This window comes from Carassius auratus, unplaced genomic scaffold (genome assembly GCF_003368295.1).
Source record: "Carassius auratus strain Wakin unplaced genomic scaffold, ASM336829v1 scaf_tig00031427, whole genome shotgun sequence".
Taxonomy (NCBI): Eukaryota; Metazoa; Chordata; class Actinopteri; order Cypriniformes; family Cyprinidae; genus Carassius; species Carassius auratus.
In genome coordinates, this window is record NW_020525923.1 from 60,731 (window position 1) to 84,224 (window position 23,494).

At 37.3% G+C, this 23,494-nt stretch overlaps 2 protein-coding genes across 3 annotated transcripts; one reads left to right on the plus strand and one right to left on the minus strand.

The window, feature by feature from the left end:
• Nucleotides 1-1,113: 1,113 nt before the first annotated feature.
• LOC113080496 (uncharacterized) lies at nt 1,114-5,870 on the minus strand. Of its 2 annotated transcripts, none has more exons than XM_026252641.1 (5): nt 5,807-5,870; nt 3,842-4,506; nt 3,652-3,757; nt 3,475-3,536; nt 1,114-2,668 (listed from the first exon to the last, which is right to left on the minus strand). In XM_026252641.1, exons 2-5 carry the CDS (start codon nt 4,148-4,150, stop codon nt 2,135-2,137), a joined length of 1,011 nt encoding a protein of 336 aa, XP_026108426.1. In that variant the 5' UTR covers nt 4,151-4,506; nt 5,807-5,870; the 3' UTR covers nt 1,114-2,134. The 2 variants fall into 2 exon arrangements, with proteins under 2 accessions (XP_026108426.1, XP_026108425.1); XM_026252640.1 differs by lacking the exon at nt 5,807-5,870 and adding an exon at nt 5,393-5,445.
• LOC113080495 (WD repeat-containing protein 6-like) lies at nt 5,724-23,082 on the plus strand. The gene is made up of 24 exons (XM_026252639.1): nt 5,724-5,859; nt 7,930-8,055; nt 8,356-11,008; nt 11,366-11,443; nt 11,547-11,663; nt 11,752-11,846; nt 12,359-12,865; nt 17,952-18,098; nt 18,459-18,569; nt 19,017-19,165; nt 19,243-19,407; nt 19,482-19,628; nt 19,770-19,852; nt 19,942-20,089; nt 20,534-20,647; nt 20,945-21,022; nt 21,113-21,208; nt 21,312-21,418; nt 21,531-21,600; nt 21,996-22,085; nt 22,157-22,297; nt 22,497-22,551; nt 22,728-22,837; nt 22,935-23,082. The coding sequence occupies exons 2-24, from the start codon at nt 7,959-7,961 to the stop codon at nt 22,962-22,964; spliced, it is 5,388 nt and encodes a 1,795-aa protein (XP_026108424.1). The 5' UTR covers nt 5,724-5,859; nt 7,930-7,958; the 3' UTR covers nt 22,965-23,082.
• Nucleotides 23,083-23,494: the final 412 nt, after the last annotated feature.

A 23,494-nucleotide genomic window follows, 5' to 3' on the forward strand; every position in this document is an offset into this window, starting at 1 on the left:
CGTCTGATATATGTCCCCCTTCTCTTCTGTTCACAATGCATTCTGGGAAATGTCCTCTGTCCATCAGAGAGAGAGAGAGAGAGCGGTAGAAGACAATGATTGGGTGGGAGAGAGAAAAGGGGAACGTATAATGGCTCAACGTGTTTAATGTGGGACATGTTGTATCACTTTTACTTATGGGGTTTTTCAGAAAAAAAATCTGCTATCAATGGGAGATGAAAGGGAGACCCGTTGGGGCGTCAATAAAAGAGATATTGCTACCACGCTTCTGTATGTCTTTTAATATTCAAGACACACACTTCTATGGTTAAAAAAAGTAACTTGTTTATCACATTACACATTCTTCTGAATTTCAGGTAAATGAAATTACATCTAAGTGTAAATTTTACATCTGCTTTTACAGTGGAAGGTTCTCACTAGTTTAATTCAGTCTAACATTCTGTTTCACTGGTTAACACACTACATTTCCAGTCTACTGTTGTAACATTCCTTAAATGACAGTTAATCTAAAATGAAAGTACTGTTTACTCACCCTCATGTTTTTCCAAATTTGAATGATTTTATATAATATAACATGGAACCATGGTTTGGAACATAATGAGGAAAGAAAATTATGAAAGAATTTCCATTTTATACCTTTACGATTTTCATATTTTAAAAATAAAAAAACAAGGTGTTCTGTTCCCAAACACTATATACTAAGACAAGTAAATCAACAACACTGAACTAAAATCAAGCTCTCGTCACTTTAAGAGAAGCACTTATTTACCTGAAAAAAACCTGCATAGTATAAAAGAGCTACAGTGAACTGAATCTATAGGTTGGTCCTGAAGACGTGTGTCCGATGAGTTGTACCAAGGATAGATTATGGACTGGCAATGACCCCTGAAATGTGTTCCACACATGGCTGTTGCAAGGTTGCATCTTCTGTATGTTTTCTCACCTAATATTTGCAGAATAATTTCTTATCACAGTAATTTTTAATGTTTGTAATGTAATGCATATAGCGTCAAACAGGGGCCTAGGAGAACCTTAATCAGTCCTTGGTTTGATCCACAAGCATTAAATTAAAATGCTATACAGTAACATCAGAAATCTAATTTCAGTTCATTTCCTCTTCTCATCAAGCACAAGTATCAGGACTAAACGTCTCCTCACTGCTCAGTTCTGGCCTGACTGGGCGAGGGTTTTGGGCTGCACAAAGAACACGTTTTTGCATTCCACTGTGCTGCTTTTCCATTGTTAACATGCACTAGATGGATGTGTTCAACTATTGCACTCCAAATCACCAATCTTCCATTTGGAATACTTCCCTAACATAAGATTTTCCGTTGTTTTTTTTATATATCACTTAAACACGAGACCCAGAGAGACAGGATAATCATTCACTCTTTTAAGCAAATTCAATTAATTAACAGGTCAAAGTATTTACAGTATAATAAAACCTTGCAGGCTTGTAAAAATGGTAAATTAGCTTTTATCTTGATAATTTGTATCATTTTAAACAAATGCTGGGAAAATTGGATGCTAAAAGGCTTCTTTGTTGACAATTGCGATGCTAACATTAGCATTACGATTTGATTCTTTAAGTGTCATAATCTACCTTCTGTTGTCGTTTACTTCTCATGTCTTTCCAAACATGTATGACTTACTTTCTTACAAAAGAAGATATTTTGAGAAATATTTCAACTTTTTTCAAAAACACTGGATCCATTTACTTCTATTGTATGGACAATGTAAACACTGAGGCATTTTTTTTAAAACCTTAGTTTGTATGGCACAGAAGAAAGTAAGTCACACAGTTTGGAGCAATATGAGGGTGAGTAAATAATGAATTTAAATTTTCAGGTGAATTATCCCTTTAACTATCCCACTTTTGACTGAATGGGATGCAGCATTAGTGTCAATGAGAGAGAGTATGAAAGGAAATCAGATTTGTATTGGCTATTGGAACAAAGCCTGCTCGAGTGAATTCCCCCCTCCATATGATACACATGGTACATTCCTAAACACCAATTACATTTAGTCCACAATAAAAAATATACTGTTTTGTAAATAAACAGCACTGCTAGAATAAAAAATGACTTTCAAAAAAAGAAAGCAAACATAGCTAAGATGCCATAAACATCTGAGTTCAAGTCTGTAGATATTCGTTATCCTCGCTGTCACTACTGGAAGGTGGAGGATCTGTGGCGAACTTCCGTAGTTTGGCTTGATAATATCTCTTCTTGGCCCGTGCCGCCTTCTCCTTTTGTCTCACTGCTTTCCTCTTCTCCTCCCACACACACTGCTGCAGCAGTAACAGACTCATCGTCTGCTGATGCTCCAGCTCAAACAGTTCCTGTCGACGTGCCTCCCATTTCGGGTTTGAGGTACAAGAGTCCATCTGCGGTAATGAATTCTCAACTGCTCCTCCGGCAGGAGCACGTGGCATCACAGGCTCTCTGTGTGGGGTATCAAAGTTTGTAACCCTAGTCCCTGATCCCAGCCCTGAGGTGCTTCCTGCATGAGTTTGGTAGATGAGGGAGGGACGGCTGGACCTGGAAGAGACTGAATGAGAGTGGAGAGGAGAGGAGGCAGTGCCAGGAGGAATCCCAGAGTTAACAGGTGGGTGAGTCTGTGAGACCAATCCAAGTTCAATAGCTAAGTTCTCCTTGCTGTCTACTTCCTGTAAAAAGGGAAGTTTAATAGCATCATAATTGCTGTACATTTATGTAATAAGGCTCAAAGTTGCATGCTATATTGAGAGTATACATGCATGCACTGTACATGCAGTAAACACAAGAAACCTGCAATGAATGCAACACTGGTGAAAATGTACATGCCTAGTGTATGGAACACACAATGTGACAAAATGACCCCTTTAAAAAATAAATCTTCATTTAATATAAAATTGTTCATATATAATATATATCAGTTTTATAATAAAAAGCTAAATTAATTGTTTTATTTAATAAGATTTTTTAAATGTTTTTTAAGTCCCTTATGTTCACCAAAGCTGCATTTATTTGAGCAAAAAAGTAAAACAGCCGTATTGTGAAATATTATTATTACTCTTTTAACATAGTTTACAATGTGATTTATTACTTTGATGCCAAATCTGAATTTTTTTAGCAGTTTTCTGTCACATGTTCTTTCAAACAAACTTTTTAATATGCTGCTCAATTTCTTTTAAAAAAATCTTACCCACAACATATGGATGGTAGTGTATATTCTGTATAGAATGATAAATTAATATTTCTATTTATAAATGAATAAATACATTTACATTAAATTTTCTCCACATTTCCTGTGTTTACTGCATGTAAAATGTTAACACTTTAACACACACACAAAAAAAAAAAAAAACTGGTGCAAGCAAGTACACTTTCCATGCCATAAGAGATATAAAATCTGCAATATAAAAGAAAACATTTAGCTTAAGAGGTACTTCAGGAATCCTTTCAAGACATTCAAGACTGATTTCAGTCTTACATCATTTTGACTGTGGTCAGCGTCTTCGTGCTCACTCCCATTAGTGCCTGAAAGCCCCATCACTACAAGAGAGAGAATGACTCAATTATTCACCTTCCTTGTATAATTACAGAGCTGACAGCTGGGAAGAGGGGTAGTATTTCATCCTGTAATAGACATGACATGACTATTAATTACCTGCTCCAGGTGAGCTACCCCTAACCGAGACATAGCTGCCATCTCCGTCTACCTCCTCCAGACAGGAGATGAGGTTCGGTACCAGCCCAATCACTTCTCTCTGCACCTGACAACAACCACACACAACCACACTGTGTGTTACTACAATTTCCAATTCATATAACTGAATTAACGTAAGACTTCAGTTTACCTGAGAGAGGGCAGACACAGGAAGCCCAGCTGCCTGCTGTTCCTGTCGCTTCTGCAGCGCAACACGACATTCCACCTTCAGCCGTTTCCACAGCGTCTTCAGAGAGCCGATGCTGCTGGGGGGTCGACTAGGGAACGCCGCATTGAAGGCCTGGGCCAGCTCTGCCCATACAGCGTTCCGGTGTACAGTAGTGTTGGTGTCTTTCCGAAAGTCCTGGACTGTGTCCACCACCGCATGAATTCTCCGAAGCAGGAAAAGCTTCTGCTCCAGAGTGAAGTTTGGCATGCGGTACGTCATGGTGGTCAGCATGAGTGTATTTGTGTGTAACTGGGTAAGAAGGCTTATATTGAGGTATTGTGTGTTACTTCACTTGTAGAAAATCTATAAAGTATCGCACTAGTATTATTTTCAACAATCTAATTTGAAAATCTTTTTACATGGTAACATTTGCAGTATCACAGTGTTAGTTTCTGAGTATTACACTCCAGCATTACAGGAAGGTGAGGTTGGTTTGGTGCCGTCATGTGCAGTACACTTCCTGAGTTTTAGTTGCAGTGAGATGTTAAACTCTGGATGCCACAGGTAAACTGCTTCAGAGTTCAACAGAAATGCATCCGGGGGGATCCACCTCATGCGCAAGGGGTCACCAGGTACACTTGTGGAGTCTGTAATTCAGCAGACAGGAAACAAAATGAAGGGAATAATTGCTGGGTTTGAATCTTAATATCTACTCCTTCTCTTGGAAGAATTAATGAAACATTTGATCTTTGTGTGTGTGTGTGTGGGGGGGGGGGGGGGGGGGGTCTAATGTGCTCAACGAATTGATTCATGAGAATCGGTTCTTTTGAACAGTTCGTTTCAAAGAACAGGTTGATAAAAACAGTCCAGCAATTATTCTACATGGTGACGTCGTCGTTTTGTTGATACAACGTTTATTGTAATTTCATTTGTCTCATAATTCTTAATTTAAATATAATGTGTATTTAAATTGTTATAACATTCGTTTACAGGTTTTGCACTTGATAAATTATATTTATTAAAACAAACTGTCAAAATGCGTTTCCAATTAATAACAATTGAGCTATTTAGTTACAATTAATTAAAATGTTAGGTTCACACCAAATGTTTTCATTAGCAACTCACTCATCGATTCTTGACTCATTCAGGTTGTTTCAGAAAACGAATCGTTCGGTCCGTTTTTGTGAACTAAAGTAGCTTTAACCGACTCATTGCAACGGTCAGACTCAACAAATTCGTTCAGAATTCGCATCGCTATTAAATGCAAGAATGAACAAAGAAGAAACGAGCCTTTAAAATGACAAATTCGCCATTTAATTCAGGTGAAGAAGGAACAGACTGATTTGATTATCACTATTATTATGGATCCGCTGGTCTCGTTAGCCACAGCGCTAAACCCGAGCATCGCACTACAGAAGTGAAGCTGAGCTGCGATTTAAGACTACAGCTAGAGCTCTGTATTCTTAACCAATCTCTCAAGCATTTACAGCTTATGACAAAATGATATTATATTAGTATAATGACCCTACTTACATGCAATCATCAGTCTGACGATTTTATTCCGAAAATATTACACTTTGTCCCCACCCCCTGGGTTTAAGCGGTCCGTAAGAAATTTAAACAACAGACTGGAGACACATGCGCAAAATGACGCTCCGGGCGTCAAAAAAAAGGCAGTTCAGTGGTTTGTGTATTTTATATGACTTGTATACCATTCTCTTGAGATGCACTAAATGCATATGATTTGTGCATCAGGCAAATGTACAAATCTACGCGTTTTTTACAACAGGAAGCGCAGGACTCGTTTCATCCAATTGACGGCGAGCGTGGTGCGGTCTGTGCAGTATTGAAGAGCGCGATTGGACGCTGCGCGATGTCAACGAGGAAGCGAGAACACATGCACGCAGCACATAACATGTTGGAACCAGTATGAGAGAAAATACATACCTTTTCCATTTCATCTCCACGATTAATAAAGATACCGTCTCTACAGAGGAAGCGTAAGTATAACTGAACTTGACAGGATTGTTATTACCATGACGAACATGCAGAATCAGACAGATCCCTGCTAGAAAATTTATTTTAAGGTAACGTAACGAGGATTACTAATGGGCATTCAATTAATGGGTAGATCCCATTCCTCCGTCGATCCTTTGTTAAAAAAACAAAAAACAAAAAAAAAACACACACACTTTATAGTAGTTGTCCTTTGAAAAGTGTTAGCTGGTCATTTCAATAGTATTTAGAGCAGGTAATGACAAGATTGGGGCATTTTATAATTGTAATCAATCAGAAAAGTTAGGAACCAAACTGTTATGTTCCACAGTTTAATATACATTGTCCAATAGGGTGAGGTAAGCCGGGTCTAACTAAATTATAACATTAATGTTGTTTGACCTAAAATATTTATTTTAAGTTTATATTTTTTATATACCCAGACATTGATAAGTGTATGATTCTCTGATATGAGTTAATTCAAAGTGCATGCTGGTAAACATAATTTTTTTAAATCTTTTTTTAGTCAAGATTTAATTATTATTTTTATTGTTGTATTTAATCCTTCGACCTTCATCGAAAAATATTTTATTTAAATATTTAATATAATATTTTATATTATATAATATATATAAATGTCATACTTCTATAAATACTTTTTAAGTATATTAAATTCAATTCTAGTTTATTTGTATAGTGCTTTTTACAATACAAATCATGACAAAGCAGTTTCCACAATATTTAGTAGTGGTGACTGTCAGTTTGTGGGCATAAGACAGATTTTTCAGAAAAGACGTAGTCAGCCATGCGATGAACATTATTAATAGCAATTATAATATGACGCAGTCACACTTGTAGCAATATTTGTTAGTTCTGTTTGTTGATTCAGGGTTAGCATCATCTAAGGTTCTTTGAGGGGTCAACATCATCTCTTCTCAGGTGTTCTGGATCCAGACTGGAGCTTGTGTAAATCCTAGCAAAACACAGAAATATAATTAGCATAATTAGCATAGCTGCTGTTCCAACAAAGTAAAATTAATTAGTTTAACCCAAGCTAAAGAATAAGAATGTGCATTTGATCAGATACAACTGCAGTCACAATTTAAGAGATACACTATTCGAATGCTTGGCGAAATATATATTGTAATCAAATACCATTCTAATGTTTTCAAGTTGAAGTAGTGTGTGGGATTATTTTTCTATTTTCATCCCGCAGATATACGAATGATTCAGGTGTGCACAGCATTAGATATATTAGGATGTTTTTAATAATGTTTATAATGTTTAATAATTAATTAATCACTCACAACCTTTGTGAAAATTAGGAGGATATTTAAAAGTTTAAAAGCATTAACAAATTACTTTCAACAATACAAATACCCTCAAAAGTTATTAAAAGCAATTCTTTCTGCGTCAATATAACCAAGATGCTAATCACTTTGGTAATATCTGTATATATGATGTGCAACATTCACATTAACATTAAGTGATAATATTTCACATTTATTTCCATATTTTTGATCGCTTACAAAAATTGGATTTACCTACTTTAGTAACATTATATGAAACACTCTTAATTTGTGATTAGAAGTAAAATGGGGACACAATTACATTTTGAACCATCCATTTGAAAACAAACCTGGAAAGAGACATGTTTTGTGCATTCCAGTGAATTATTAAAATTAATATTAAAATTAATTTGGGAGACTCTTTTTTCATGTTGTTATGGCAGAATGGAAAGGTGGAAAAAAAAATTTGATGGAGAAGAATGCATTGGACTGAAAAGAGCTCTTGCCATAGATGTTGTTGTACTATCCATGTCACATTAAAATACCATGGTATTCTCCTTCAGTCTGAAAATAAATCATAAAGAAAAATGTACAGTTTATTCAAACAAACTAATGGATAATAATTATTTATTTCACAGCTTTATGATTCATTTCAGTCTTTTTAAGTGGAGCTTATAAGGAAAAAGTGGATGGTAAAAAGCCATTGCAAACAATATGCATTTAATTCATTTTCATTTACTTGACAATAGTGAATAATGCTGCAATGTTTACTTTGTGCTCCATAAGTCTTCAGCCTGCTGTTCAGACCGCTTGAGATGGCATGTCCTGTAGAGTCTGCTGTGATAAAGAGCACTGTGCTTGTTGCTCCAGTGACTGCACTGGAATTCCTTGGGGAGGATTTCCTGCTGACAGGTGACTGACATTCTTTCATTTAATGAACAGGTAGCAAAACATCAAACTAAAAATCCATGTTAGATTAAAGTATGCAGACCATGACTCTTAGGCCATTTTTGTAGGGTTTTTTTCTGCTGAGTTTTGTATCTTGGCAAAGACTAAATTATGGCTACATTTTCTTCTTGTACTAATAGGAACATGTGCTTGGGAAATGCTCAAATGTCTCAATATCCATAATGTGCATTTGTGTATTTATCTTAATGAAAATATTCATATTCATTTGATCAATTCTTTCCTGTTAATTGTGTCATTTTGTAGGTGAGGGACCAGTCCTCTCTGTGTACAGTCTTCATACATCTCCTAAAGAATATGCATCCTTAAATGTTCTTCATAATTACCGTATCCATGGGATACGACCTAGTAGAAAACATCAGTTTGGAGAGAGACTGTTCAACAATTTAATCTCATCAGAAAGTTCTGTTTTGGCCAACAACAAAGAGGACATCATTGTTTTTGGAGGAAAAGGAGTTCGGCTGGTCAGCTTCAATACTGGCGGACGATGCCTAAAGCTCATTGGTCCTGTCTTGGAGCTTCAAGACTGGATTCTGGACATTCATTGGCTTAAAAAACAACCACACCCACTGTTAGGCATATCCTTGGCTCACAATGCTGTGTTGCTTTTAGATGCAGAATCTGGTAATGTTCTTTCCTTCTACTCTTGCGTAGAGACATGTCTTCTTTACTCAGCACTTATGATTGGTCCAAATTGGGATTCTTTAGTGCTGGTAGGTGGGACTGTTTTCAATCAGCTTGTGCTGTGGAGGCCCACTGGGACCAAACCTGATGGCAAGTCCCAGGTAGAGAGACGCCTGTTGGGCCACACTGGAGTTATTTTTAGCCTTTGCTACCTTCAGAAATCTGGGTGGTTGGCATCTGCCTCCGATGACCGCAGTGTCCGTTTGTGGAGTGTTGGCACATTGGGTGGAGATGCAGGCTGTGGTGAGGAATCACCAACATGTCTTCGTGTGCTTTATGGGCACCAGGCACGGGTCTTTTGTGTCAGGCTTGCATCAAACCGTGTGTTCAGTGCAGGAGAAGATGGAGCGTGCCTGCTCTGGGAATGGGGAGGTGAAGGAAAGGTGGGACATACATTTAGAGGGCATAGGTCAGGTGGAGTGAGGGCTCTGGCTGTCAGCGAGGAAAGTATAGGCTGTAAGGAGGGATGGATGGCAACTGGAGGTGCAGATGGTGGGGTAAGAATATGGAGAGTGGCAGAAGAGAAGAAAGATTGTGAGGAAACTCAGACAGAGACTCAGTTGGATCTGGGGTTTAAAGGGCAGGGTTGTCCCAAAGTGGTCCGATTAGTGGGTGAGGGTGAATTGAATACAATTCTGGTCTGTACTGATCAAGGAGAGGTGTACCTTAGTCAGGGTGACTCCTGGGATGTCATTTGGCAAGGGGGAGCAGAATTCCAGTCCTTTTGTGTGATGGAGATCACAAGCATCCAAGTCCAGAATTCAGATTGCATTGTGTGGGTATGTGCAGTGGGTAATCTGAACGGAGGTGTCCAGGTGTTCCTTGTAGGTCAGCCAGGTGTTGGAGTCTTGCTAAGAGCTGGTGAGGGTAAAGTTCACTCTGTACTTTGGGCCAAAGGATTGTTTGAAGGGTCCTTGAGTTGGTGTCTTCTTGCATCAGGCTCCGAGGGACTGGTTTACCGATGGACAATAAAAGTGACAGAGGATGAATCAGGCTTGCATATGCAAGAGGAAACTCTTCTTCCATTCCTGCTGCCTCCCTGTGCCAAACGCTGGCTGACTGCTGCAGTTACCTTGTCCAAGAGAAAGGGGTTGTACCTTTGTGGTGACCGGAGAGGGTCACTACTGCTCTACAATGATACAGAATTGAATGTCAGAAGAAATGAAGGAAGAACAGACTTAGAAAAGAAAGAAACTGAAAACAAGCAATCAGACCATGGCAGTCCTCTGTCTCCCATCAGTACCCTTTATGGAGTGCATGGAAAGCAAGGTGTAACGTCTGTGTGTGAGTATCAAGACTTATGTTACAGTACAGGTCGAGATGGATCTGTAAGAATACTAACTGTTGAAGAAAGTGTCCTGAAGGTGCGCAGAGTTCAACGGGCCTGCAGAGGCATGGAGTGGATAGAGAAAGTTCTGTTTCTGGGCTCGGATGGATCTGAGGTACAGGAAAAGTTGCTGAACGAGGGAATCGAGAAGAGGACGATCGATCAAGGGAGTGCAAGCGTAGCCGAAACTCGGTTTGTAATGGTTGGCTTCCATTCGGTTCACTTCATTATATGGGACCCTCACAGACAAGAGAAGCTTTTATCAGTTGCCTGCGGAGGTGGCCATCGATCCTGGGCCTATAAACACCCGATATATGCCGACACAGATCCTCGAGCACATACACTTAGACGAGGCACCCTTGTGTTCATCAAGCATGGAGCTGTCATGGCATCACGCTCATTAGCATCCACAGAAACCGATCTGAATGGACTCACAGTGAAAGAGGGGCTACATGGACGAGGCATCAGCTGTGTTTGCCACCTTGGTAGTCTCACCAAGACTGGACAATTTTCAGAACTTTGGGAAGTTTTTGTTACCGGAGGGGAGGATACAACAGTAGGTGTACTCGCCATCAGTGCGAAGAGTGGAAATGTTAAAGTGCTCTCAGTTCTAACGGATCATATCTCAAATGTTCGTGCGCTGGCTGCAATCAGAAGAAGAGAAACTAATGAAAAAGGGGGAGATGACGATACCACCTCGGTCTGTTCTTTGGTGTTTTCTGCGGGTGGCCGGGCCCAGCTGCAGTGTTATCGGCTCTTGATTCGTTTGGATGAGCAGCAGGGTCAGCCAGTCTGTCAGGTCACTCAGATAGCTGGCCATCGATTGGATGAACAGTGGGAACGGAAGCGGAACCGACACAAGACTGTCAAAATGGATCCAGAGACAAGGTGCGTGTGTGTTTGTTAATGTATATATTAAAATACTCTCTCCTTTCCAAATTTGGATCTAGAGTTCAAATAATGCTTAAATGGATAGTTCACCCAAAAATAAAAATTCTGTCATCATTTACTCACCTTGGTGATGTTCCAAATCTGTATAACTTTCTTCTGTAGAACACAGAAGATGATAATTAAAAAAAAAATCTTCCCTATAGAATGAAAATCATTTGGGTCCAATGTTGTTTGATTGTTGGTTGCAGCTAAAGATTTCTAACCACCAGATGGCGGACAATACAATGTACAGGGGGTTATTGTGAGAGATTATATTATGATTTTATTTGTGCTAATGTTTTCTCACGCTTGCAGGTACATGTCTATGTCTGTTGTACATAATGGGACTGAATGTGTCCTGCTGGCTATGGGCTGTAGTGATGGTGCAGTAAGGTAACTTGAATAAAGATTATAAACATGAATTTAAAAGGGTTTCATACAATATGTTTAAACATTCAGTAATGTATCTTTTGAAACTGTGTGTTTTCATTTGTAGGCTTTTCAGTGTGACTGAGAGCAGTAGTAGTGTTGACATGCTTTGGGAGTGTTTTTACCATCAGAGATGTGTGCTCAGCGTCGCCACCTACAAGCTGGAGGACTCCCTGGACAGAAAGTAAGGACATGATGTGCATTTATCAAACACTTATTCCATATTTGAAATTTTCTTAAACTTATTTTCCTTTGTCCTCTTTCTGTCTCAGGCTTTTGTTGCTGTTCAGTGCCACTACAGATGGTTGTATATCTGTGTGGGATTTAACAGCAGTTTTGAACAGTAAGGCTAGTGTCAGCTGGCAGGGTGAGTCATACATACACCAGAACATAAACACTTAATAACGTGCTGATTTTTTAAATGTATGAATAACTGTGTCCTAGTTATGCTGTAGTTAAGAAGAACTTAAATGACTTATGTTATTTGTTTACATTTATTATATATGTGAAATGGGTATGTTCAGTCAGAAATAAAATAAAAATTTACTTACATTGTTCCAGACCTGTCCCCAAAAAACATGCTCAATATTGTTATTTTGATTTTATTTAAGAATCTTGCAATTGTTTCTCATACAACAACATCTCATTGAGACCACAGTTATTAAGGTCTAAAAAAATGACAGTGCCTTTGCTCTGGGAGTATGTGTATCTGTATAAATTTATCAAATAATTTTTGTGTGTAAAAATAATTTTAATTACAAGCCTAAGAGCATAAAAACTGACTAAATCAGTGCTATGTCCTACAGTTTCAGATGCCATCTGGTTATAGAACTCTAAATTGTGTATATGTTAATAACAATTACCCTTTCTGTCATTCAGGTCCATCAGCCCCATTCTTTTCCATTCCTGTCCATCAAAGTGGAGTCAATGCGCTTACCATCTCACCTAGGAGAGAAATGAGGCAAATGGAGGAGAATGTTATCTCATTGGCCAGTGGTGGAGATGATGGACAGCTGTCTCTAATGCATATTAAGATAGATCAGAAAAAGCAAGAAAATGGAGGCGTGTCTCTACAGCTGCTTGCCCATTGGTCAGTGCCCTTGGCACACTCTTCCCCTCTCACAGGGTTATGCTTACTAAGCCCCACACTACTGGTGACCACCTCACCGGACCAGCGCTTGTGTTTGTGGAGTATGAACAGTGACGGACTCCACCCACTGAAGGTGCTGTTCTCACACACTGCAGATGCAGCTGGGTTGTGGGCGTGGTTTGGACAAGAGGGAGGCGCCTGGGTGGTTGTTTGTGGGCAGGGCTTACAGTTGTTTCAGTTAACGGAAAGAAAAATGGATGAACTGCATGAAACTGTTAACAGGAACATAAAAGAAGGGGAGAGAAAGAAAGTGATATTTCCACATCATGTTTCAAGGACGAAACACTGTGATTTATAAACTAAGATTCTAAAGATTTTCGAAGTTGTGAAGTTTGAGATTTTCAAATAAAGACTTTTTATTTTAATATGTGACAATTTTTTTTGTGTCGGGTTAAAGTAAATTGTGAGTACATTTTTATTTTCACGAAGGCTGAACAATAAAAGTCAATACAGATCTAAAGAACCAATGAAAAGTTTGAACATTTTTGAACAGTGCTGTTATTTTTCACTAAAACTAAAAAAATGTTTTTAATATAATTTATGGTAATATATTTGATGAAAAAAAAAAAAAATTGGCAGCTAACTGGAAAATTATAAAAATTATTATACAAATTATTTAATCTAAAACTACAGTAATTACTAAACTAAAATGAATGTAGAACTAAATAGAAATATTTTAAAAAACGAATGAAAAGGACTTAACGACTAAAAGTAAAATATAATTTAATATAATAAAAAATATTCAAAATATTAATAAATATGATAATAGTAAATAATACTAAAATAACAATGAATAAAATAAGTAAAATCATGTTTTATGTCATTTTTAGATAATTTTTTTTATGTTTGGCAAAAGATGCACATTTCAGTTTGTGTTAGTTCATATTTTAATGACTTTACTGTTATTCTATAATGTGAAAAATACTAATAGTATAAAATGAGGAGGTGTGTCCAAACTTTTAAAAGGTTCCAAATATAATTTTTATGCAGCTGTTTATGCGTGCAAGTGTGTGAGAGGCTCATGGCTTGAGATAAAGTCATGATAGTATAATGTATCAGTGTTTTCCTGGGCTACAGTCCAGCAGGTGTATGCGGCTGGGTGAGAGAGCGAGAGAGAGAGAGGGTACACAGTGTGTTGGGGGGCTTTGGCTGTGCAACTAAGTATAAATATTTCACCCCCTTCTCCAGTTTCCTTTTGTTCATCATCATAGTAGCTTGATGGCCAACCCCTTTTAATCCACAGCACAACGAATGAAAGCGAGAGAGGAAAGGAAGAGCATGTGAAGGAGCGACAGATATTAACGAAGACAGATCAGCCCATTAAGGTTTGCAGAATGTGAAATGAATGAGAATATGTTACTGTAAAAATCTTATGTAACGTAAATAGCAGACAAAATGTGAAAAAGAAGAGGATGAAAAATTAATGTGAGTATAAAAAAAAAAACTGTCCTGCAATAGTTATATGTGTGAATTTGTGTGTTGTGAGGCTAATGTTGTCTTTTGTTATAAATGAATCACAGCGTGTGTTTCCTGATCTTGACAAAAAAGATGTCACGATTCAGGGAAGCTCTTAAAGAGAATGAATCTGGAAAGAAGAAGATGATGCCTCAGAAGATGCCTCAAAAACAAAAACAGGCTGAAAATAAGGTATGGCTGTTCCACAAAAATTAATTACAGTAAATGGATTGAATATACAAGTGAATATGCAGGAAAGAATAGAATATATTGTTTAAACAGTCATAATTATGTGTGTGGTTTCACTACAGGACAATGCAGTGATATCAAAGGATAGGCTCCCTCTGATTGGTTCATCGAGAAATAAATCTGCAGGTACTATTATAGTCTATATGGAATCAATAATGCATTGTTAAATGAGAAGTTGTTGTCAGATATTAGCTGATTTAACTTGAAATCAGATGTTTTCATAAACCAGACTCATTATATGTGCAGTAATGTGATGTGTGACATATAAACTGTGTGTTTACATTGCTCTTTGTTCCTCCTGTCTACACAATGTTACCTGAGCTCATCAATAGACAATAGAAATTTAAGAGGTAAATTAATTAACTGCTATTGTCCAAACATTCATCTTTGTAATGTGACTTGTTAGGCGAGATGATAATGGAAACTGAACATGTGTGTAAGATTAAGTTAAGATTAAAGATTAAACAGGAACTGATTGTGTTTATGAAAGTTGCAATTGTGAGAAATGTTTGCAAGTATGAGGTATAAAAATCTCTATATTGTATCTTTATCTAAAAGCTGCAATTATTAGACATAACATCACAAATACAAAATAAAGAAATAGTTATTAGATATTATATTAGAGATATTAGATCACAATGATAAGAAATAGTTGCAATTATGAGATGTGAAGTTGCAGTTACGGAAATAAAATCACGGTAATAAAATATAAAGCAGTTTAGATATGTAGTCAAAATTACATAAAAAAAACTTGAATTTGAATGAGAATTTTTTTTTCAGGTCTCAAAACAATTCAGATTGTTATATTTTTCATCTCTTCTGTTTGTAGCGAGGCCCTCTCTAGCCACTCCTCGGGCCGAACCGAGGAAACGCAGCCATCCTCCCATCTCATCTGTGGCCCCTGACAGCATGACACCCTGGGAAGGCTCCTCCCACTCCGAGTCATCCTTTACCAGTTTTCCCCCTCCAGTTTCACCCCTGCCTCTTGCCCACTCGAAGCCAATCACAGCACCAGATCCTAAGCCCCCACCACCCCCTCCTCAAATCACAAACACCGAACCTGAGAATAGTCAGAGTGCCCGGGTAAAACGCAAGCTGCTCCCACCAAGGCACCCCTCGAGACCTCCCCGTTTGCCCCCTCTGAGGCAAGTCACAAATCTTAGCTTTTCTCGTAGCTTTACATTTTCATTTTTTGAGCTGCCGGTTCACCAGTCTGCACGGAGCAGAGCGGAGCGCCTCAGAGATCTCACTGTGCTGCTGAGGCAGTTTCATTACTAGAGAAAAACATGGTGCTGAAAGTTCACATCTAGGGCAGAAATGCATCATGTGGAAAAACTTGTACATAAACACATGATTGTCTATGACTTCACATCAGTGTTTCAAGTATATAATTAATTAGATTTTTTTTTATTATAGATAGATTGATACATAATGTAAAATGTAAAAACACAAATATAACTAACATTTTACATTGTTACAAAAACTTTCTATTTATACTGACCAATGAAGTAATGGAAGTTCCCCAACTTGTGTTTGTTGTTTTTGTTACTTTTTTAAGGTTGTTAAATGTATATTTAGAGTGTGTGTGGGTGTGATACTGTGCAACCTTTTTTGCCTTCTGATATTAAACACTTATATAAACCAGTGGAACAGAGTTGGAGAGAATAACCCTGGTCTTTATTATTTAGGATGGAGACAGCATTTGTGATGAATTATATATGATGTAACATTATAAATCTGACCTTTAAACAACAGAAAGCAATGAAAATATTTAAGGAGAGAAATTCAGCTGAGAAACGTCCCACAGGCGCCCTGCGGTTTTGTTGAGCTATTTACGTTGTGCACAGGGATAATAAAGTGGTTTCCTCTGGACGCGCTGAACAGTTTTTGGTGAAATCTCTACACAAGGTAAGATAACTAATTGATGATAAGCTTATTTCCAGTTTTACTGCACACGCACCTGTGCAGTCACCTGTCCTCACGTGTGCTCCTATCAGAGAGTGCTAAAAGATACAGATGAGCATTGATGTGTTATCAGTTTTGGCTGCTGATGTCTTTTAATACTTAAGAAACTGAATCCTTTAGGTTTGATTAGGGATAGGTATCAATTCAGATGTTCAAGATTGATTTGATTTCGATTCACAAGCTCTTAAATTGATTCGATTCTCGATTCAATTATGATTCTCGATTCGATTTTCTATACTCTATTCTCGATTCAACTCAATTAATATAGATATAATACAAATACTATATTTATAAAAAAAAATTAAGAGCCACAAACCTGTATATTAAAATCTTATTTAAGGTACACTTGGGTACATTAAAACAGAACCCATCTCTAATTTTCAAATGCATACAATTATGTTAAATAAATACAATAGAATTTTGATGCAAGATGAAAAACGTATGCTGAAAAATCGCAATCCTTGATCAAACAGGATCAAGTTATTTCATTTTTAAGATGAAATAATGATTTAAAAAAATCGATTTGTGGCCTTTGAGAATCGATTTTGAATCGACCACATTTTAAAAACCGATTAATCGAAAAATCGATTTTTTTACCCAGCACTAGGTTTGATCAGATGTTTTACATGCTTTATTTAGTGCATTCCTACCAAATGCTGTAATTGGTATAATTTTTAACTTGTGTACTACTGTGTGTTAGTTAATTTATGCCCTTTATATTTAAATTAGCTTCAAAAATGCTGGAAAACACATTGTGGTGTTTTGCCATCTGCTTGTGTTGAGTTCTATTCATGTACAGATAAACATATAAAATAAAACATTTCATATAGACTGATGTTTGTCTTCTATAACTTCAGCTTGTTCTATATGGGGTCAAAGGTCAGTTTCTAGTATTATTTGTTGTAAAGCAGCGCATCTTCTCATTGGATAAAACAGCCTTGCCTCCTGTAAGAAAGTCGCATAATTGCATAAACATTATCTGGTGATCATTATTAAAGTGCTGCAGTAAAAATAGACACCGGTCTGTTCAGCACAAGCCGTCTCTCATGTGATGTTGCGCAATCTGATCTCTGTTCTCAGGAGTGGTAGATTAAAGTCTTCTAACCTTTGGTCAGAGCGAAGACAATGAAAGACTTCCTTCACTGATCCAACGATAAATGTTGTTGGTGAACATCTGTGACATTAAATAACCCTTTATTAGCCTGTCAGAGGAAAAGTGAATAACGACTCTGTCTCTATCCAATTATAAATGTCCAGTTTAATTGGTTTAACTACTGTGAAACGATAATATAAGGAATGCTCCGAGTTCAAAGCCAAGTTACAACAACCTCACATTTGGGAAGCATAATCATTTCATACACTTGTTCCTGTTTAAGCCACTTTTTCGCTCATTTTACAGATGGACAATCAAAGATGTTCAGAGAGGGAGAATTTCAATCCCAATCCTGTTTATGGTTTGAATGAAGCACAGCTAGATATCCTGGGACAGCGCAGGTGGAAGGTGCATCGAACAATTTGGGCAAAGCTGAAGGAGGAGAGCTGGTGAGTGTGGGAGCTTATTTAAGAAGCATAATTGTGATCGTAAAATGAACACTGTCAATGCTAAATATACATGTATTTTTAGTACTTCCCCCCGTATTTCTCTGTTGTTGTGCTACAGGTGTTCAGGTGCAAGGCTGAAGAGCTGCTTCCTATCTATTGCACCTCTCTTGTCATGGCTGCCACAGTACTCCCTCAGGAAAAATGCTATTGGAGATTTGATATCAGGAATCAGTGTGGGGATCATGCATCTCCCACAAGGTTTAAGACACACACTCTTCTGTGTTATTTGAGCTACAGACTGTTATATGACAACTGTATTCTAAAATATAAAGAATTTATGTTGATGCAGGTGTCGACATCGATCGAAATAGATTTTTAGGGTTCTCTGAGAGTGTAGACACTTGAAGTGTCTGTGATGTGAGAGGTTGATTATGATTTTCATCATCTTAGACACCTACAGATCTGTATTATCAGCTAGCAGCTGATAATTTTCTTCACAATGTACTGTGATTCAAACCAGACTGATAAAGTGGATGTAATGACTAATTCTATTGTACAGAACTGCTTACAATCTTCTGCACACAAATTACTCAATTTTTGACGTTTTGCTTCCCATAGGGATGGCTAATGCTTTGTTGGTTGCAGTTCCTCCAGTGTTTGGTCTGTATTCATCTTTCTACCCTGTTCTCATCTACTTCATGTTTGGAACATCCAGACACATCTCTGTGGGTAGGTACACACACAACATACACAATGCCACTTTGTAAGAAAAAGTACAGTAAATTTAAAATAAAATAAAGTATAAAATATATAATAAAATACAATTAATGTAAAATTGGGTATAATTATATAATTGTATAATAAAAAAATTGTATAATAAATTATAAAATAAAATCTACAATTATGCAAAATAAATCTAAAATAAAGTAAAAAATATAAATATTATAAATATATAATTACAAAATATATAAAATAACAATAAATGAAAGAAAATCATTAAAATAAAATTAAGTATAAAATATATAATAAAATAAAATATACAATAAAAAATATAATCCAAAAAAATACAAATAAATATAAAATAAAAAAACTTAAAACATATTAAACGTTATTTATTATGATAATGGCTTTGTCTTTATTTGATTTGACATTTAGATCTATCTTTCTGATCCACAGGTACTTTTTCTGTCCTTTCCATCATGGTCGGTGCGGTGGCTGGTGATGTTGTGTTGGCAAGCAGCGGAGCAGAGAGTGATGAGATTGAGGCTGAAAGTGCTAGAGTTGCCTTTGCAGCTCAGTTGACCATTCTGTGTGGACTGATACAGGTAAGACACACAGAAGCTGTATTAATCCTGTATTGGTGTGTGTGTGTGTGTTTGTGTATAAATCTCTCTCCCTATAGATTGTGCTGTACATGCTGCGTTGTGGAGGGGTGTGTCGGTGGTTGTCTCAGCCGTTGGTCAGTGGATACACTACGGCAGCTGCGGTCCATGTGACTGTTCACCAGCTGCCTTTACTGATGGGCATCTCCATAGTCAGACACAGAGGCGTCTTTGCTGTGTTCTGGGTGAGAATGAGCACTATGTGTTTTTTCTCTTGTGTTCATCTCAGATGTTAAATGTACGTGTCTGTGTCCACCAGATGTTATCAAACATTGTGACTGGAATCAGGAGAGTGCTACTGGCGACACTAGTGGTGTCCCTTGTCTCCCTGGTGATACTTGTTGGTGGAAAGATGGTGAATTCACGTTGGAGCTCTCGATTTCCCATTCCATGGGAGTTGGTACTGGTGCGCAAAGGGTTTTGTATTTTTTTATTTGTTATTGAGCTATGTTTAGCTTTGCCGGTTGCATTAGTTGACTTATAAAGCATGGTTTCAGTATTTTAAAGATATTTCTGTGCAACAGTAATAAAGTGTTCATGTTCGTAGGTTATCTTTGCCACTCTGTCTTCAGTGCTGTTTGATCTGTCCGGTCAGTATGGAATACAGATTGTTGGACCCATACCAACCGGGTCAGCAGAGTGTTGGATTTTCTTTAAAAAACCAATTAGTAGGAAGTACTTAGGTGCTAAAACAAATTCTTTCTTTGTTTACCTCTAAGTCTCTCGCCTCCCTCCCTTCCATCGTTTTCTGTCTCTCAGGAGCTGTTATTGACAGCTCTTGCGTTGGCAGTGGTGGGCTATGGTTTCCAAGCTTCACTGGGCATGATGTTTGCTCATAAACATGGCTACCCCTTTCACAGCAACCAGGTAACAAGCAATTTGTGTAACTTTAACCATATGTTCTCAATAAATACACATTTTGCAGTATTCCCTTCATCTGATCTGGTGCTGTCAAATGATTAAATGCGAATCGCATCTAAAATAAAAAGTTTATTTTTTATTTTTTACATAATATGTGTGTGTATTGTGTGTACTTATTGTGTATATATAAATACGCACTTTATATATTTTGAAAATATTAACCTGTGTATACGTTTATATATTTATATTCTTCTATTTTATATTGTATATAAATATGTTAAATATATAAACAGCATATTTTTCTTAAATATTTAAATGCATGTGTTTGTATTTATATATACATAGTAGATGCACACAGTACACACACATGTATTATGTAAACAAAAACTTATATTTTGGATGAGATTAATCGTTTGACAGCACTATGTAAATGGGCTCTCTTTCCTGAAGGAGCTGTTGGCTATGGGTCTGTGTAACTCCATAGGTGGGATGTTCCAGTGCTTTCCAGTAAGCGGATCCATGTCTCGCAGCACAGTACAGGAGAGTACAGGCGGACAAACTCAGGTGTGAACACCTGGTAAAACAACCTCATGTTACAGTTGCATTTACAGTGTATGCACAACATGTGGTACATGCATAACAGTTCAACCCCTGTTTACATGTGACAGAATTACACTGAATGTTTTCTCAGAAAATAATTACACTGTTAATCAGGCAGTGGCCACAAGAAGCAAAGGCATTTAACTAAAATATTTGCAAACCACATGCACAAAAGAAAGTTATTTTTCAAAATCGTGTATGTCTCGGTGTGGAAGCACTGCAGTTTTAACTCCATGAACATGACCTCTCTCTTTCTCCCAGGTTTCTTCTCTGGTGTCTGCTCTGATAATTCTTTTGATCTTGGTAAAGTTTGGCCCCCTTTTTCAGCAGTTACCAAAGGTCCCTATACCATCTTCAAAAACAAAGTATATTTTATACGGATGTAGCATAATACCGTGGTTTTATAAAGTTCATTTGTGTGTGTTTCAGACAGTTTTGGCTGTCATTATTTTAGTGAATCTGCACGGGGTTTTTGCACAAGTCAGAGATGTGCCTAAACTTTGGAATACAGACCGCTTGGACCTGGTAAGAGCCAATTTCATCCTTAAACTGCTGACCCAAAATCCAGTTCCATGTAGGCCTCTCATCCAGGGGTGTTTCCTGTGTGTGTTTCCCACTGAGACTGCAGGTAGTGTGGGTAGTGACGCTGTTCAGTGCCTTGGTGTTTAATCTAGACCTGGGGCTTGGCATTGCAATTGTTTTCTCTCTGTTTACTATTGTCTTCAGGACACAGAAGTGAGTTATCTGCATTGTCTAATAGTTATCTACAGCATCTCTCTCTATTTTCCTTTCTATTTTTCCTCTTTCTCATACTAACTCTCATTCTTCCTCTTTCTACATTTCTCAGGCCCAGATTTGCTGTTCTTGGACGTATTGCTGGCACAGACTGTTACAGGGATCTGGAGAAATACTCAGAGGTAATATTTACACACGATGCATCTAGAAACCAGCCTAAGCTACGTTTTGAACTATGGTAAATCATCTTAAGCACTAGCTTAACCAAAGTCTCTTAAGTTCACCAAGGCTGTATTTATTTGAACAAAAATACAGTGAGAAAGTGAAATATGCTCATTTAAAATAACTATTTTTTTAAAATGTAAGATATTTTTAAATGTAATTTCTGAATATATAAATATGAATTATATATAACAATCATATATATTATAGTAGATGTATAGAGATAGATAATTTTATTATTTATTGATATTATTTAGAGAATAGAAGTGTTGCTTCTAGTACACACACACACACACACACACACACACACACACACGTATTATATAAATATAAATCCCTGAATTTGTTGGTTCAGGCACACCAGATCCCTGGAGTGACTGTGTTTTCCTGTTCTAATCCACTTTACTATGCCAATGCAGACCAGACCTTCACATCACTCAAACAGGTACATCCTATATTACAGCTCCCTGCTTTCCATTCATTTACTAAATTGAATTATTATTTTTGTGTATGCAGACTATTAGCAATGACATTAATGAGAATCCTGAAGTAAGACCTCCAGACCAGCAGGGGGCTCAGAGTCCACAGCATTGCGTTGTTTTGGAGCTCAGTGGAGTCACCTTCATGGACTCAGTGGCCATAGGCTCATTCAAATCAGTTAGTGGTACAGAACACACATAACACTTGTACCCACACGTAGAGCTGTTGATATTTTACCGAGGACGGACAGAAATAGATGACCTGTTTCTGGCTCTCATTAACTCCTAACCAATAAATCTCAGTTTAAATTCTGCTTGTCACCATGTTCGTGTTTAAAATCAAGCTTCCATGTCTTACCACTCTCTCTGTGTCACAGGTGCTTCAGGATTTTAAGAACACGCAGACCTTGTTTTTCTGTGCTTCATGTCCAGGTTACGCATCTCACACGTACAGCCGCAGTCTCAAATATAGTGTCATGATCTGGGGCATTTGGTTTTATAATAATATGTAGTGTGACATTTAAAGAGATAGTTTATCCTCAAGAACTGGTATTTAATAAATTTAATGCAGTCATTTATTTACTCTATTTTTGTGTGTTTGTCTGTAGATCGTCTACTGTCTCAGATGAAGAATCATTGTTTTGTTCCAGATTTTCTGTCTCTTTCTTCATTTTTTCCTTCAGTTCATCATGCAGTCCTGCACTACCAGGGGCTACAGGTGTGTGTGCTATTTTTGCTTTGTGTTTGTGTGGTGTTGAGTTCACTGCAATTCAATAGCCTTTTCTGTTCTGATTCAATTGTGCATCTATTTACAGAACACAGGCACAGATGTTACAGAGCTATGACCTTTAATGACCTCCCTTCCTGAACGATGAACTCAGCAAATACATGAACCTGCTAAACTCAAAGAATCCCTAACTACTGAGCTTTAGAAGGGACACTTCTAGAAAGATTGGAAAAGGAATACAAAAAGATTTAAGGTGATGTGCGGCAACAGATGCTTGTCTATCGGCTATTGAATGTTAAATTAAAAACCGCAGTCAGAATTTTCTTATGCCAATAACTTGTGTCAGCTTTTACCTCTGTATTTTGCTTTTTTATTTACTTGGTTGTTGAATTGTTCTGCTTTGCATTATTCTACGTTTAGATTAGATGGATGTTTGAAATAGTAAAAAAAAAATGCTCAAATATAAAGTATCTTCAAAACATTGTAATGCAGGCCTGTGCATATGAAATCTCCTACATTCTTAACATATAATTCATGTTACAGACAAATTTGGTTTGGTGATATTGTAAAATAAAATATGTACAAATAACAACATAAAAACATGTATGGAAAATAATTGTTAACACTCTGGTCCACACAGACAACAGA

Bases quoted from the DNA above. Each gene is read 5' to 3' on its own strand.
- LOC113080496 (XM_026252641.1), bottom strand. From the start codon at position 4,150: ATGCTGACCACCATGACGTACCGCATGCCAAACTTCACTCTGGAGCAG. The intron at 3,758-3,841 runs GTAAACTGAAGT...GGTTGTTGTCAG, and splicing joins CTGTGTCTGCCCTCTCTCAG to GTGCAGAGAGAAGTGATTGG. The intron at 2,669-3,474 runs GTAAGACTGAAA...CCCTTTTTACAG, and splicing joins CTGACCACAGTCAAAATGAT to GAAGTAGACAGCAAGGAGAA.
- LOC113080495 (XM_026252639.1), top strand. From the start codon at position 7,959: ATGGCATGTCCTGTAGAGTCTGCTGTGATAAAGAGCACTGTGCTTGTT. The intron at 19,408-19,481 runs GTGAGAATGAGC...TGTGTCCACCAG, and splicing joins GCGTCTTTGCTGTGTTCTGG to ATGTTATCAAACATTGTGAC. The intron at 22,086-22,156 runs GTACATCCTATA...TTGTGTATGCAG, and splicing joins CCTTCACATCACTCAAACAG to ACTATTAGCAATGACATTAA.